At 53.9% G+C, this 16,839-nt stretch overlaps 5 protein-coding genes across 5 annotated transcripts; 4 read left to right on the forward strand and 1 right to left on the reverse strand.

Moving 5' to 3' along the window:
- The first annotated feature begins 2,553 nt into the window (after window positions 1-2,553).
- On the forward strand, window positions 2,554-2,976 carry LY79DRAFT_551433 (uncharacterized protein). Its single transcript, XM_060557649.1, has one exon. It carries the CDS (start codon window positions 2,570-2,572, stop codon window positions 2,831-2,833), a length of 264 nt encoding a protein of 87 aa, XP_060414911.1. The 5' UTR covers window positions 2,554-2,569; the 3' UTR covers window positions 2,834-2,976.
- A 5,034-nt stretch (window positions 2,977-8,010) lies between these two features.
- LY79DRAFT_514156 (aldose 1-epimerase) lies at window positions 8,011-9,289 on the forward strand (the record flags this gene model as incomplete). Its single annotated transcript, XM_060554566.1, has 2 exons — window positions 8,011-8,857; window positions 8,910-9,289. 2 exons carry the CDS (start codon window positions 8,011-8,013, stop codon window positions 9,287-9,289), a joined length of 1,227 nt encoding a protein of 408 aa, XP_060414912.1.
- A 703-nt stretch (window positions 9,290-9,992) lies between these two features.
- LY79DRAFT_551435 (putative diphthamide synthesis protein-domain-containing protein) lies at window positions 9,993-11,705 on the forward strand. Its single transcript, XM_060557650.1, has 2 exons — window positions 9,993-10,351; window positions 10,431-11,705. Exons 1-2 carry the CDS (start codon window positions 10,156-10,158, stop codon window positions 11,582-11,584), a joined length of 1,350 nt encoding a protein of 449 aa, XP_060414913.1. The 5' UTR covers window positions 9,993-10,155; the 3' UTR covers window positions 11,585-11,705.
- A 1,301-nt stretch (window positions 11,706-13,006) lies between these two features.
- LY79DRAFT_514058 (uncharacterized protein) lies at window positions 13,007-14,670 on the forward strand (the record flags this gene model as incomplete). Its single annotated transcript, XM_060554556.1, has 2 exons — window positions 13,007-13,056; window positions 13,131-14,670. The coding sequence occupies 2 exons, from the start codon at window positions 13,007-13,009 to the stop codon at window positions 14,668-14,670; spliced, it is 1,590 nt and encodes a 529-aa protein (XP_060414914.1).
- Window positions 14,671-14,866: 196 nt separating this feature from the next.
- Window positions 14,867-16,484, reverse strand: LY79DRAFT_175292 (family 10 glycosyl hydrolase). Its single transcript, XM_060551254.1, has 3 exons — window positions 16,068-16,484; window positions 15,370-16,005; window positions 14,867-15,303 (listed from the first exon to the last, which is right to left on the reverse strand). Exons 1-3 carry the CDS (start codon window positions 16,293-16,295, stop codon window positions 15,064-15,066), a joined length of 1,104 nt encoding a protein of 367 aa, XP_060414915.1. The 5' UTR covers window positions 16,296-16,484; the 3' UTR covers window positions 14,867-15,063.
- Window positions 16,485-16,839: the final 355 nt, after the last annotated feature.

A 16,839-nucleotide genomic window follows, 5' to 3' on the forward strand; every position in this document is an offset into this window, starting at 1 on the left:
CTTAGCCGGGCGTCTGGGGCTCCTTAAACCGGGTCCTGCAGGCCGATTCTCTTGCTCCGATACGCCACATCGAGGGCTTGGAAGGGAGGCATCCGGGTCTCTGGTTCCCAGGGGCGGCGGAGCGGAGAGCAGCTAGGAACAAAAGGTCGCTTAGCTGACGGGCTTGGCCGTGGTAAAGGAGCGTTTGCGATAAGACATGCTCGACTTCGTTGGATTGCTCCAGCTTCTAGGCACTGGGTATTAGTAACTTCAGTACAGATATCCCAGAGCCAAGTGTACTAAGTACCTAGTATGTATGTATGTACTCCGTATGTACCGTAAGTACCTAGGCACGTAGTACTGTTGTGCATGCCGTGGGCGCTGGATGTGGATGTGCAGGCCGCGGCGGCAGGACGATGTCATGGTACCGGTAGTGTAGACGGGGTACGTACCGTATGCCCCGTGCCGCCACCCAAGGCAGGGCAATCAGAACTGTTCGTACCGTCGTCGTTCCTGCATTAGCCCATTCGGCGACTTGGGTCTGCTGGGGAGGATATGCGATGAAACAGGGGTAAAATTGTGACCCTCCTCGGCTGGATACCGACAAGCCGGTCATGCTTCAAGAAGCAGAAGCTCGTGCTTCCGACCCTTTTCGTCAGGCCATCTGCGAGCACCGTTCAGCGGCAGCCGTTGGCTGCTTTAAGGCGCTGTCTCTGAAAATATGTTGATGCCTTTTCGATGGCCGGCGGTAACAACATGCCATCCATCGAACTTGTTCGGTACCTCTGCTATCAAACACAAGGTAAGGACCCCCCCGTTGTATCCAGGGACTATCATGTGACTTCCGCAGTGGATTTGCCAGGTGGCCAGCCAAGTGGCTCCCTGAGGTCTGATGAGGTTGCACTCTGCCACAGCCCAACCCAACCCAACGGTCAAGGCCTATCGGTATTCAAACGCGTCGGCTAGCTCCACCACGTCATGGGCCGACGGTCGAAGCCGTTGTTCATTGTGTCCACCTTGCATGGCTTGAGATCGCCCATCAATAACCATTGTCACAAAGGTGGCCGAAGCCGAAGCGAACACACTCATTGTGAAACCTTGTAAACAAAAACAGAAAAGAGGATTACATTGCTGGGGACCTAGGTCCAAAGAGAGAAACGGCACTTTGATCAACTTGGACATTGATGGCACTGCGATGTCGACAAGGATAGCAGAGAGGCCTCGGGTTGGGCCTACGGAGTATTCTCGAACTTATAGCTAGGGTCAGGGCCGATGAAGACCTTCCATGAAGGCTTCCGCAGAATGGGTCCCAACCATTTACCATGTGCATATCCCTCCATCGGGCTCGGCGCCGCGTGCTCTATAGCTGCAGCGCATGTACCTTTGCTGCCGGGGTCGACTGGCAATGGACGCCTCTGTTGCTCATAGAAGCAGCCGAAGTCCGGGGACCTGCAGCCTTGGGGTATCTCATGTATCCGACCTTTTCAAGGAGAGCCGTACAGGGAAGAGGGCATCCGCAGTGGACGGCCAGTGAAAGCTCATGTCTTTGCTGTATGCCAGGGTTCTGGGCCGGTAGGGTAGCGTTGCAGTAATCACACATAGCTAGACCAAGTCGTGTCGCAGCTGTTGACTTGACTAACCTGACTTTCGTCCGCTTTCAAATGGTTTCGGACGTGTTGGAAGTTGCTTGGGGTATGTATACATGGCAATGTCTAAGTAGGAGTCATGACATGAGTATGACTTGTGATTTGACGCGAAGCCATGGAAACATTCCAGAAGCTTTTTGCTTCGTAAACACCAGGTTCGAAGCGACAGGTCATGACTCAGCCCTGTCATTTGAGCAGGTAGACATACGTATCGTATTTGCAGCTAGCGTGGTAGAGAAGGTTCAGTGGCATTGGCAGCACTGGCCACGCGGCAGTTTGGAAAGTTCGAACTGGTTGATTGCGACTGGCCGAAGGGGATGAAGATGTTCGGGAACAAATTCTACGACGAGTCAGGGCGGGCGCCTGCATGCTGAGCGAACGAACGTTTCATTGCATGACCCGTTCGAACAACATTGTCGGATAACCTTCTAAACTCAGGCACCTACCTATCTTACTGCTCGTAGTTTATGCGACTGCGTGGCGGGGCATGGGTGTCTTTGGCAGCTGAGCGCATAGGTCAACCGTAGCGCAAGGGAGCAAAACCTCGCCCGCCTAGCAACTCATTCGCGTATGGAGGTTTTGAAGCCACGCAAGCATTCAGCAAGCCGTTTGGTTGATGAGTTGGTCGATCGATGCTGCAACCTTTTCCTTTCGGGGACGAGATGGGACGGAGGGAATGGAGGGGGGGAACTAGCCTCGTGGCACCGGGGAAGGGCTTCCGCTCGTTATGTGCGGAACCCTGCCAGGGAGGGATCCATGATTTGCGGTACGGCGTGCTGTGCAAGCAGCATCAGGTACCATGAGCATACGGTGTCAATGTCGCGGTGGTGATTGTCGTGTTGAATCGTCTTCTGGACCCTTGCTGAAGCGCAGGCAATTTTAAAAATTTTCTCGCCTTTGTGATGACAATGTTCCGGAACTTCTCAAGCTCAGACGGAACGGACATGGGGTCAAGCGTTCAGGTGATGCTGTGGACCCCAACCTTCGTTTGCGTCACCCCCCGTTCCGAGTGTCTTCGCTTGTTCTTCTGGAAAATAGGATCTGCGGTGCCACCCTGTCCTAGGCGAAAGGAGCGTGTCTGCGGAGCCAAGGAAAGTATGATGCTGTTTGGGACACGTTGTCCCCGTGGTCCGGGGGAGCGGAAGGACTCTGGAAAGAATAGGTTCTTTGCGGAATGCCCTATCGACGGGGGATTCCGGTACCATTGAAATGTGTTCAAGAGAGGGGGGTGTGAAGACAGAAGACGGACAAGATAGGAAGAAGGGCCGAGGCAACAAACATGGGCAACTCGGGGGGACGTGGAGTTGTTTGAGAGAGGAGAGAGGCGGGTAGCTGCGATGCCAATACCAGATGCCGGAGTGCCTGTCAGTCTAGTCTGGGGCAGCACCACAGCCGTGGGTACTTACTTCTAAATACCCTAGGTAGGTACCGGTACGTACAAGTCGGGAGGGAGTTCGCTCGCTGGCTGGCCATCAACCTCTCCTCTTGGTCCCGCCTCCTGTATCTGGTAAATCGCGCCTTCCGAAGGTTTCGCTGTGTGCACGCTAGCTAGCCTTGCCTTGTCTACCTACCTACCTACCTACCTACCTACCCGCCCAGACACCTTAGCCTAAGATCAAGACGAAGCAAAGGTAGGTAGGTGATAGAAGGAGGTGCGACGTCACTACCTATGCCGGGTCGAGCCTGCCTGCTGTTGGCTGTGAGATTGCACATGGAAAGAACCCACCCACCTTTGCTTTCTTTCCCGACCGAGGTCAACAAGCATTTCCAAATTTTGCCTCACCGCATTAAGGGTCATTTCCCCACACATTAACACCGCCCTCACCGTCGTCACCGAGGTGAGCCCGTTCATGAAACATACGAGAGACCTTCCGTCCGTAGCCGGCGATGCGCAGGGTTGTAGCGAGATGGCTTCTTTCTTCCGGTATCGTCATCTTCTTATTGCTCCGCCAATCGCCCTTGCTTGTGAATTTGAGATCCGCCGCAACGAGAATAAGAAAAAATCGTGTCTCATCATGCCCACGGCCATTACCGGTAGTCCACAATCGTACGGGCGGGTGAGCTGGCTCGTCGTGAATGTCCTTGGTCAAAATGGTGGTGTCTGCACCGTGACGCCTATACTTCGAGGGTGACACATGATTACACATCAAATATAATTTTCATTCAATAATTGTATCTTAACTGGCTTCTAGTACTGTAATCTGCGGCCCTACATGACGTACATAACGAGTGGCCGGCCAGCGTGTCTGTTGCTCTCCATGGTGTTAGGCAGTTGAGCAGAGCGCTTGGCAAGTTGCTCGATGGGTAGAGTTGAGCTCGGCAGGCCTGAGCTCCTTGGTCTCAGTGGAATCCTTTGCAGGTTTCTTTGAGATTGACGATCATCTTCGTGGACTGGTTTCCCCCTTTCTCGTTCGCATATGTAGAATGCCGCCATGTCCATATCTGTAATGGTCTATGGGATCTACCCAATGGCGTCCGTTCAGATACAGGTCCATACCGTATACCAACATCATCTTAATTGATCACTAAGAGTAATAGAAGCTTCTCGCTACTGCGCTCTTGAATCATCATCTTCTCTGAGCCTCTGAGGAGGACGAGGTTCTGCCAAGCATTGGCACTTTTGTTCAAGCAATTTCCGAATACATATGAAGTATTGTCTCTCTTCAAGCTTTGTTCTTGCTATAAACCAAATTATCAGGCTATTGGTGTTTGCACTACTGGTACTTACAAAACTGGAGTTCTCGTCTGCTTTCGTCCCCAGGCTTTCCCCAGAGGAGCCTGTTTCTAGCCTTGGAGCCAAGGCTACCCATTGCCGGTGAGCGTCTGGCAAGCCCCTACGCAATGGCACCCTTTGAGTTGTTTTCTCAGACCTTCCACTGCCTTTTTTATCTGCAGGTAACATACGTATGCCTGCATGAGTGTTCTGCAGCCTGCCAGAAGCTACAGAAGCTGCTCTTTGTGTATTCTAGCTATTAGTGGAGAGAAGTTCCCCTCTTCACTAGGAAGAGTGAATTCAAGCTTGCAACTTCTCTCAATTCTTCTCTTCGAGGCTATTCAGAGACTTCATAAGTTCAAGCATGGACTCGCATAGCCTCTCTGTCCCCTTCGACGCCCGTGATCCCGCCCCTGTCATGTTGGGTCTCCCAAGACTTTGAAGCTTGGTTACTGCAAACGCAGTAACAAGAGTTATTCGAGTCTCCATGTGCCACCAAACCGACGCCTCGCGAAACTCAATCGCTATAGTATATATTGACTGTTGCGTGATTCTAGCCCTTCAGGACACTCGGGGAGCAATCATGTCATTCCGGTGCCAGCATAGAGGGGGCCGGGGAAGGAAAACCAAATCGGTTGCATGGCGATGCGAATTCCCTGACCATGTAGGTGTACTACGGTCCTGTCCGCCCCTACGAACTGGAAGGCTGGGTTTATTGCTTTTTCACTACCCTTTCGGTTCGACATGAGGCGGCTCTCGAGAAGGCTCGCCAAAGGCTACTATGAAGAGATGATGAACTACATCAGCCCCCATTCACTGAATCGAACCGATACAAAATTCCTTGATAGTTCTCTGGTAGCGTGGAGACAGCAACGTTGATGAAATCGGAAATCGCCACCATTGAGCAAGTTTACGGAGCCGATGTCGTCCCCTTTTTTTCTTCTTCGAAACTTTTATTCCCACCCTCTCTGGCAAAAAAAACAACAAAATAAAAAACTCTTCGACTGCCCTAAAAAAGAATCTTGCCTGCGAGCCTCAAAACCATCTTCCATTTCGATGAAGCGACCCATCAAAGGGTCCATGAACTCCGTCACTCACGACACCGAGACTTGCCCCTATATACCCCGCCAGTCTATCAGGTCGAGATCAACGGCACTGGGAGGCTCTCTGACCCGTCGAGTATCGAACTCGATAATGTAGAAGATTCAGTTCATGTTTGTATCAGTGTCAAGTTCGGCGAGGGGCTGTGTCGGAGGCCAATCGTGCGATAGCATCATGGCGAAGGGCGTCTATCAAGACTTTAAGAACTGAATAGAGAACAGGATGTGGTCATAAACACGTTTGTTCACTTTAACTACCATTATGTTTCTATAACCCTGTTGTACTACCTCGAGGTATAGGTTCGATAGAATACACTCTCCTGTCGTTGGAGGCGAAGCTAGCACCAATCTACAGGCCGCGCCACTTCTTGAAATGTATGCTACGAGTAAACAATGAATATTCATTTTCCAAAGAACCTAGAAAATACATGGAATTCCTAGGCTGAAGCGGCTTTAGTTACTAAAAGCTGCACTCAGGCGACCGAAGGCATGGCGGGTGTCTTTGGAAGCGGCTGCGTTTCACTGGAGACGGAGTTGAGGACAGCATTCGACAACGCCTTTTCTGGTTAGAGATTCCATGTCTTCATAGGAAACTCTTATGACGAGCCTTTGGATCCATTGTTGATCCTTTCAGGGCCGCTAAGAAGATGCCTGTTCGACTTACACACTTCTCAGCGGCGGCGCTGTATGCGGGGTCCCTCGTGGCAAAGGAAATAGAGGAACATACAAAGGCATCGCCGAATTACGGAGTTGAAACGATCATTGCTCACATACAGATCAAGCATAGGCTTAGTTTACGGGTTCAAGAAATTGCTGACGTCACTGTGTAGTCAAATCCGACTTCGGTCACGATGAGTCGAGTAAGCCTAGGCCTTCAACTGCCAAGTATCTCAGTATCGAGTCTTTTACATTCTCCCATGAGCTCGCCCCATCCTAGACATGTGGTCAGTAACCTTTCTTCAGATTTCCTCTTGCAGTCTAGGACCGTAAAAAGGCTGGGTCCTAAGAGCTTGGCCATTAGGTGGCGAGGAGGCTAGTCATTGCTTCCCGGGATGCTGTCACCGATGCGTTCCAATCAGTGTTTCCCCGGCAGCAAAGTCTGCCTGTCTACGTAGTAGCTTCACCAACTAGCCGGTTGGATAATCTGTTGTCGCCAGTTGTTGATTCCGTGCGGGTTGGACAATCTTGTGTTGGGAGATTGGTTCCCTTCCCTCGGGAAGTCATGCCTGCTAGGAATATGGAGGACGAAGCCGTGGTCTCCAGGACGACAGAGTAGACTGCGGGCCCCTTGTTGCAGCACACAATGTCGACCTGTGGGTATAGCAGCTGTAACGTCAGCCGGGGAAAGAAAGCTTGACTACCTCAGGTGGAGAGGAGTCGAGAGGAGTCGAGGAAGGTCGGATAAGTGTCGAGGAACTGGAGCGGGGAAACAGGGACGACATCTGGGGAAGTGGCACTAAAACCCCGCACGCCAATTTCCCCGGCAAAAGCAGCGCGGACGCCTCCCAGCTCCAGCGGCATCAGACCCCTGCAAGTGTGCTCACCTCACTACCGGTACCTATCCGTACTTCTCTGGTCAATTCTGAAGCTGCGAAGCCATCGGGACATCGGGACCTCGGGAAAGAACACACGCGCACCAATAAGAGAATTCTCCCGACGGGTGTTTGTGCGCCTTTCTCTTCCTTCCCCCAACTCCCCACCCCGGCATCTCCGCTTCTTTAATGCCATCATCGCGCCCTAACCCCGGACTTTTGCCATCTTGTTTCCCTGCCGTTGGACCTCGACTCGTCCCATTCATCTCCAATTGGAACTTTTGGCCATTGACTTGCCGTGTGTTCCTGAGGGACAACCAACCACAATCCAATTGACCCCGCTCGTCCCACTGGAGAGGGTGTCATCGGTCCCTTTTCGACCTCACCGTTGGCCGGCCTCGCTCTGCTGCCGTTGCTCTGGGGCTGGCCCCTCCCTGCAATGCAATCACTCGTTGGTCCTACAATTCCTTTGGACTCGCATCTCGGTTCGCGCAGCGTTACGTGCCACTAGCTTTGGCCCGTGACGAAAGCTTTACCACACCTACTAAGCTTACCCCAGCTACTGTGTGGTTTAGCTCAGTCAATCTTGTTTGTTCGTTTCTTCTCTGGGGCGGACAAGCGAAAGGATCCCACTAGGTACATGTTCGGGTAGACGCTCCAGTCACATCTTGCCCTCACCTCCAAATCGTTGATCGTCCCCTGTTAGCTTCATTTCCGCCTGTGTGTCCCGTCCGAAGCTTTCCCTTCCCCAGCCTGCCGAGTGTGTGGAGCCGGTTCTCTGCACTCCACGGTCCTTCCTGTCCTGCATAACGTAGCTGTGTTGGTCCGATGGTTACCATCCCATTCTCGCTGCCATGGGCAAGTCTCTCCGCTCCTCCCGCATGACAGGAGGAGCACCTTTGGAATATAAGCTCCCACTTCACCCCATTCTCCCCTCACGCCGATCCTGTTGTCCGTCCTCCCGTCACCATCGTCTGCTCTGGCCCGCGCTGCTCTGCGCCTCACTTATCTGTTACCTCGTCTGGCCCACTATCCTCACGATGCGCTCACTACTCCCCGCCGCTGTCGGGGCTCTGCTCCTTCCGGCTTCCATGGCCCAGTTCGTCGGCGCATCTGATGGGAACGCAACAGCGCCCATTGGAACCCCCGACGCGGACGGCAAGTACTGGATCTCCAGCAAGTACCTCAAGGCTGCCTTCATCCCCTACGGCGCCTCCATATCGAACCTGGTCATCGAAGATCAGTACGGCATCCCCAGGGATATTGTTGCCGGTTTCGACAACGCCAGCTATTACAGCATTGACACCCAGCACCCTCACTTCGGTGGTGTCCCCGGCCGCTACGCGAACCGCATCAAGAACGGTACCTTTGAGATTGATGGCGAGACCTACCACGTTGACCTCAACGACAACAAGGGCCTCGACACGCTCCATGGAGGCTCTGACGGCTGGGACTACCGCAACTTTACCGTGGTTTCCCATACCAACAGCAGCATCACCTTCTCCATCACCGACCCAGACGGAAAAGAGGGTTTCCCCGGCGAAGTGGTGTCGCTTATCACCTACACCATCGTTGACTGGAACTGGGAGCTTAAGATGGTTGCCACTGCGACCACCAAGAAGACGCCCATCATGCTCAGCAGTCACACATACTGGAACTTGGACGGCTTCGCCAACAACGAGACCAACACGGCTCTCAACCACACTCTGCACATGCCTTACAACGGCCAGAGAGTAGCTGTCGACAACATCCTTATCCCTACCGGCGAGATCCTCGCCAATTCCAAAGGCACCGTGAACGACTTCTGGAGTGCCCCCAAGCAGATTGGCGCCGACTTCCTCAAGCCCGAACTTGAGAACAACTGCGGCCTGAACTGCACTGGCTATGGTAAGTCTCCTTGGTAATCAATTGGGGAGTGAAGAGACTCTAACCAAGGCAGACAACTGCTGGATCGTGAACCGCAACGATCTAGGCCTCTACAACTGGCGCACCGAAGGATACATTGCCCGCCTGCAGTCAGCTTGGTCCGGTATCCAACTCGACGTCTACTCTGACCAGGACGCCTTCCAAATGTACAGCTGTAACCAGCAGGATGGCTCTATGGCCCTCAAGAAGACCCAGGGCCTGTTCGATAACCCCGACTACCCTCGCATAATCCCTAAATACGGCTGCATCGTCCTCGAGGTCCAGGACTGGATCGACGGCATCAACAACCCCACATGGGGTCGCGGCAAGAAGCAGATCTTCGAGCCCGGCGGTGACCCCTACGTCCTTCAGGCTAGCTACCGCTTTAGTGTCAATTCTACTTCTTCTGAGTAGGAAGTTTGTAATTGAATGCATGGTATTGATTTACAGGGAGGCCAAGAAATCGTGGGGGTCGAGGGAATTCGTTCCCACCCAACATATTAATGATAGATACAAGATGAAGGGACACTCAGCTTCCAAACGGGTCACCCATCAGATTTAATGAATTCTTCATATGCCAATGGCTTGATACACCCCTTTGAGCCGAGTCTGACGTGCTGGTACATACCTAGGCCATTATGTTACAAAGTTTCCAACGTGTGTTGTGACCCAAAACACCCGATGCTGAAACGTCACGTAACAACTATAGGTTCAAACCGCTTGATTTCCGAACTTTGGACGAGCGTGGATTCCTTGCTCACGACCACACCATACCACCTGGACCCTCGTTCTAGTCTTGATAACAAAATATCGCTCCTTGGAGCTTGTCTTGATGATAGATGACTCTGGTGGGTATGCATTCGCTGGCTGTTTTTCAATTCTAATAAAAAAAGGACCAGTTTGTTGAAATGAACTGGGATTTGTGATTTTGCTTGGTAGCAGTGCTTCTTATGGCGGGCTCATGAGAGGAGTGGCCTGACAATATGACACCAGCCAATGATTAGGCAGTCATTCAAATGCCTCGTTACTTGCATGTTTGATCTTAGTCAGCAATATTATCATCCCGTCTTGCCCCGCGAAAAATTCAGTTAGCAGTGATTACGGTCGCGGGGCAATTCCCAGGGCGGTCTTACTCACAAGCAGCAGGCGACACGCAAGAACTCCCATCAAACGTGAATCTACCTCATACAAGAGTCGTCCGCGAGCTCGACACAACATCTAGGCCTGTATCAAAAATACATTGTTTCAAGGGCCTTAAAATATCAAGACGAGCGTCAGCAATGGAGGAGGATCGGGCGCAAACGGATCTTGGCATAGCCGCCGACATTGAGGCGTCTCATCGCGAAGAGGAGGCGGTAACCCAGCCAGTGATGAAGCAGCCGAAGAAGCGCTTTGTAGGTAGAAGAACTGCGGCCGAGGCCACGGCGAGGAGCGGAGGCTCAAATGGATCTATCGAGGATAGCAACTCCATTCAAGGTCAGGCTGCCCTTCCCTGTTTTTTCCGGCCTCGCTTTTCAAATGACGGAGTGATTATATGCTCACACTCACCTCATAGTGGCACAACCAAAGAGAGGCCCTCGTCTTCTGAATCAAGTCCCTCCAGATATTCTTAACGACCCGGCACTCAAGTCTGCTATTTCCATTCTCCCCTCGAACTACAGCTTCGAGATCCCCAAGACAATCCACCGCATCCGCTCCTCTGGCGCCAAGAAGGTCGCCCTTCAGATGCCTGAGGGCCTCCTCCTCTTCGCCACTACAATCTCGGACATCCTCACCGAGTTCTGCCCAGGCATCGAGACCCTGATCATGGGAGATGTCACCTATGGCGCCTGTTGCATCGACGACTATACCGCCCGCGCCATGGGCTGCGACCTTCTGGTGCACTACGCCCACAGCTGCCTCATCCCCGTCGACGTCACTAAGATCAAGACGCTCTACGTCTTCGTCGACATCAGCATCGACACCTCGCACCTCCTCGCATCGCTCGAGCGCAACTTCGCCTCGGGTAAGACCATCGCCATTGTTGGCACCATCCAGTTCAACGCCACGATCCACGGGGTGCGTGGCACCCTAGAGAAGGCGGGATTCAAGGTCCTCGTGCCGCAGATCGCGCCGCTGAGCAAGGGCGAGATCCTGGGCTGCACGAGCCCGCGGCTCAAGGACGACGATAAGGTAGACATGATCCTGTATCTCGGCGACGGCCGCTTCCACCTTGAGAGCATCATGATCCACAACCCGAGCATACCTGCCTACCGCTACGATCCGTACTCGCGCAAACTGACGCGCGAGACGTACGGCCACGACGAGATGCAGGACCTGCGGCGGACGGCGATCCGGACGGCCAAAATGGCGCGGAAATGGGGTCTCATCCTCGGCTCGCTGGGCCGCCAGGGGAACCCGCATACGATGGGGCTCATCGAGAAGCGTCTCAAGGAGCGCGGGATCCCCTGGGTGAACTTGTTGTTGAGCGAGATATTTCCGGGGAAGTTGGCCATGATGGGCGATGTGGAGTGCTGGGTGCAAGTTGCCTGCCCGCGGTTGAGCATCGATTGGGGGTACGCTTTCCCGCGGCCATTGCTGACGCCATACGAAGCACTCGTTGCACTCGAGGTCAGGGATGACTGGGGCAAGGGGGTGTATCCTATGGACTACTACGGAAAGGATGGTCTGGGGCGAACGAAGCCCGCTCAGCTGGAGGCTAATGCTTGAGGACAGCGTTTTGAAGGGGTCTTACTGGCGATCACAAGTTTACGAAGACACATGGGAGCACGCAATGATACCACACTCGAACGAGTACAAAATTCGTCAAATTCACACATATATGCCCCGCCGTGAGAGTCTCTTGAGTCCGTAGCTTCCTCGGCTCGGCAATATCTCGAGGTCATCCGTAAGATCACGACACCATGTCCGCCGTACCTCACCACTGTATTTCTTGACATGATTATAGCTCGTGATTTCACAGACTCAAGGGTTCAGCATCCAGAGCCGAAAGCGGGCAAAGTCCGCTATGCAGCCAAGCTTAGGCGACACGCCAGGCATCCAGCCCTACGGGACTGTCCAGCCTTTACGGCGAAGAACAGCCCCCCTCGCGCGGACCAGCCGGGGCGCTGCAAGTACAGCACATACGAAGGTGGTCGCTACACTCTATGTGAGTTCTCTATGGGATGTTTGGGGACATGCACAATTTAGCCTCCCGTGCGTCTTGGAGGACTCCGGGTCTTCCGGGATGGCGGATTCAGAAATCAAGTAGCAAGCTTACATGGCGGTGGAGTTGCGGCTGGGCGCTGTCGCACAAGTGCTTGTCACCATCACCAGGATGCTGCAGCAGTCGCTTCAGGGAGTGTCTACCTTTGCCAGCTTGGCGCGCCGGTTTACATGAACTTTCTCAACACATGTCAACGGTTGCGTACCTTGGAGGGTGGGGTCGAGAGCTGTCTTGTTCCCATTTTGGTCGTCGCTATAAGCCCATGCAGCTGACAAAGACACGGCCGAAGATAAACGTATGATGGACCAGTGGAGGATGCTTACGTTGGAGCTAACTATACGCCACTTACATGGGAAAAGAGCTATGTAAGGCTGACTCCCGTCAGCAAGGTAGAGAGACAGCTGGGTTAATCGGCCGTTTCTCCAGTGCACAGTATCCTAGACCTTGACAAGACTGGCCGTCGCCGTTGGACTTTGTCAATCTAACTCCGATCCTCCTCTTCAAGCTGCCATAACAAAGCCGTTGAGGATGCCTCGGTTCGATGCTTGTCGGCAGACACAAGAACGGCCCCTTACCTATGTATTTGCACTTAATTGGTTTGCATTTGTTTTATGCCTGGAAATCCCACCACGTCCGAGGTCCCGGAATCTCAGATTGGATCCAGTAGCACAGCGGGTGTCAGACTTGGGCGCTGCTCCGATGGTCACCTGGACCGGAGTTGAAATGCCAAGGCTCCACTGATGCTAAAGTTGGGGGTAGCGAGATGCAGCTCTTACAAGGGCACAAATCGGCCTTAGGTTTCTTGACTCAGTATCTAAATGAAATGCCATACCAGCTACATATAGGCCAAGAACAAAATCTAGACCAGAGTCGCCGTCGCTGTTGGACTTTTCCAAACATTCCTTACAATCACTTGCCGACGAAGGATGGCCCGAAAAGGCAAACGCAAAGTGAGGACCGGGTGTTTTACTTGCAAGTAAGTTCACGTAGTGATGTCACGGATCGATTCGTCATCCCCCCCCCCCCCCCTGACTCTGGCAAAATCGATAGAATTCGCAGGGTCAAGTGCGACGAGGCCAAACCGGACTGCCTCCGATGTTCGAGCACCGGCCGCGTTTGCGATGGCTATCCGGACCTGGCCAAGCCTATTTCTCATCAGCTCCAGCTGCTGAAGCCGCCGAGTCTGTTCCCAGACACCGGCATGCAGGAGAGCAGGGCGCTGGAGTACTTTTGCAACATGGTTAGCCCGAACCTGCCCGGCGCCACCGACCCTTACTTCTGGACGCACCTCGTCGTGCAGTTTAGCCAGTACGAGCCCGCGGTCCGGCACTCAATCATCGCCATCAGCTCCCTCTACGAAGATATCGTCCGGGAGGAGGACAGCCCGCTCGGATCACTGGTCCATCGGCGCCAGAACAGTATCATCATCCTACGGCATTACAACGCCGCGATCAAGGAGCTCAAGGAAATGCAGAATCCGGGCCTGGTGCTGCTGGTCTGCATCCTTTTTATCTGCTTAGAAGTTTTACAAGGCAACCGGGATGTGGCCTTGCGGCACTGCACCCACGGCATTGCCATTCTCGCCGGTCCCGAGCCTTCGTCGCTAAATTGGGTGAGAGAATACCTGATGCCGCTGTTCCGCCGCTTGACTACACTGCCATTCTTTTTCAAGTCCAAAGAGGCGGATGGGCTCGACCTGACCATCTCACGATACACGCCGCCGCCGTCGTCGTCCTTCTCAAATCAGTCTGAAGCAGGGGATATGATGGACGACGTTATGAACCAAGCGATGCTACTCATTCGGCAAGGCTTCTCAGTCCGCATAGGACCTAGTCATTACGAGCCGATCTTGCCTCGTCTGTTGAAGGAGCAAGACGGGATTCTATGCCTAGCGAGACAGTGGTACGCTATGTTGATGGACCTTGAAGCCAGGTCCAAGGTGCAGAAAACCAGTGTGGCGAGGGCGCTCATGTTGGCCAAGTACCGCATCGTCCTAGTCTGGGGCTCCGAGGCTTTTTCCCGCGACGACAGTGGCTACGACGGCTACGAGGACGAGTTCCGCAGCATTTTAGACGACGCAGTGGAGGCGGTAGCCTTTGAAAAGAAAGGGGGCGTCAAACCGAGACCCTCATTCGAGATGGGCTTTATACCACTTCTCTTCTTCTGCGCGCATCGGTGCAGAGTACTGCATCTGAGGCTGAAGGCCCTGAGACTGATGAGGACCCTTGCGGCACCTCGTGAGAGTCTCTGGGAGAGGGAAGGAATGTGTGCTTTGGCACGACTGATCATCGAGACCGAGCACGGTCTGGTTCTGGACGACGAAGGTTGGCCCCGTCCGGGGGCAGTGCCAGTATATTCTATTCCAGAGGATACGAGGGTGCTGCATTTCTGTTCCGGGGATGCGGCCGAGTACCATGAGACGTTTTTCGGCCACGGACTGCGCCGTTCCAGAGTCGTGCTGTTCATGAGGAATCGTAGTGGCGATATGTACCTGCGCCCGGAGGTCCTGGGTGAAGTGTCGACTTTTCCAGTTACTGTGGGTGAATGCCGTGCTAAGAAGATCGCTTTATGTCGTAGAGTGCGGAGCTAATCTGTGACTCGGACAGCGCGAACCGTGTCTTAATTTTGTGCTAGCTAAATTATTCCCCGTCACGTACGTTGCTTGCGCTTCTGGAGCGAGGCCAGGCTGCACTGACACTGCTGTGGAAATCGACGCCCAGAGATAGCATGAAATGGACACCGGGAAGCATATTCCACTCTAAAAGCAAACGTTTGGGAAAAAACACGGAATCTTTGTAGAACATGTAGGCACTATGGACGGCGGTTTCCATCTGCCCGAGAAGCCACTTTTGCGTATTTACAGTATTTAATTACGATTCCTTACACGTAACCAGCCGCCAAGTTGGACTTGGTCTGACCCGGGTAACTGGTCGACCACCACAGGTTACGGGGCTGTCTCCCGCAGGACACAAAGGCCTTAAATCTAGAAGAGCTTCTTGCTCTTGCCAGAGTCAAGAGCCCGTCTCCTCCTGCACGGCGCAGCAGTCTTGTTCTTCAACGCCTCGAGCACACCGTAGTAGGCAGGGTGCTTGCTGAAGTCGTCAAACCAGAGAAGGGCGGCGCCTTCACCTTCAAAGACGTAAGGAACCCAGCTGAAGGCGTCGTAGAAGTCCCAGATAGTAACACCGACGCAGGCAGATACCTGAACGCAGGCACCGACAGCCTAGGACACGTGATGGTTAGCACCTTCGAAAGGAAGTTGAGGAGGGCAGTGCTTCGGATCACTTACATTTTTGTAAGCCTCCTTCTGCCACTCGAGGTTCGTCTCATTGACAGGGAGCTCGATGCGGACATCCAGCTCCGTCAGGGCAACCTCAACACCAAGCTCGGCGTACGATCGAATGACGGCAATTTGTTGGTCCAGACTCGGCGCGCGATGGGCAACCAGGTGGGCCTGCATGCCGACACCGTCGACCCGGATACCATCATCCTGGAGCAGCTTGACGATGCGCCTAGCGCCCTCGCTCTTGGGGCCGAGGGACTCGAGATTGTAGTCGTTGTAGTACAGCTTCGCCGTCGGGTCGACCTCGGCCGCAGTGCGGAAGGCCAGCTTGAGGTACTCCTCGCCGAGAACGTTGTAAAAGACGGACTCGCGGTAGGTACCGTCCTCGTTGAGGGCCTCGTTAACGACGTCCCAGGCGTAGCACTTGCCCTTGTAATGCCCGGCCACCTCATGGATGTGGCGGACAATTGCATCGGTAAGCGTCTCGGGTGTCCACTCCGTCGTCTCCACCCAGGGGGCGAGCTGGCTGTACCAGACGAGGGCGTGGCAGCGAAGGAGCTGGCCGTTCTCCTCGGCGATGGAGGTGACGATGTCGCCCTCGGTGAAGTTGAAGACACCTGGCTCGGGTTCGGTGAAGAGCCACTGGAGACGAGATCAGCTTCGGAGCCAAGTGACGAAGGCAGCAAGTGCTGTTAAAGACTCACCTTCTGGCCATTGGTCGGGGTTGTTTGGCCGAACTCGTTGGTGTCGTCGAGGATGGCATCGTACTGCTCGTAAGATGCCTCCAGACCGGCCCGCTCACGCTGCCCTGGGGTGTCAGTTGCAGCACCAAAATACAGCAGACCAGCCTTCTTCGCGTAGTAGTCGAGCTGGGTAGAGGCGAGGGGAAGAGACGCCGCCAGTAGGGGCACGGCGAGGGATTGGATATGCATCGTGACCGATTGCCCACAGGTTCCTGGCGACAGTTCAAAGGACCTATTTGTGCCCGAGATAGGAAGTGTGGGTGAGAACGGAGATCAACAAGAAAGCAATCCGCCAGGAGGGCGATTCAATTCATATATGCAAGTTCCCGACCTCGATACGACTTCACCATCGCTACATGCGAATTCCCAGCCGACGGGACATGGGCCCATCTACAGATGCTCCAATGCAATGAACCGAGCTAGCGCGCCGGGTACCACTCCGGGTGACGTCCTCGAAGCGAAGAGATTCCTACGGCACAAGCACAGCCCAGAGTCTTGGGACCAAGGCCTGCAAGGCCAGGTAGCATCATGTTGGCTGGATGAATAGGACGAAGGAGAGGCTGGGATAATGGAAGCTGAGAGGAGGCAAAGAAGGCGTTCGAACACCCGGGACAAACGAGGAGTTCGTCCGAAGGGTAACCGGCAGTTTCCTACTAGCGGTCGAATAACACGGCTAACAGCTTGCAGTCGTCGACGGCGGCATGGTGCTTCTCCATCTTCTGCTAGGGCGGAA

The sequence above is a fragment of the Colletotrichum navitas genome (genome assembly GCF_030913465.1).
Source record: "Colletotrichum navitas strain CBS 125086 chromosome Unknown LY79scaffold_24, whole genome shotgun sequence".
NCBI lineage: Eukaryota > Fungi > Ascomycota > Sordariomycetes > Glomerellales > Glomerellaceae > Colletotrichum > Colletotrichum navitas.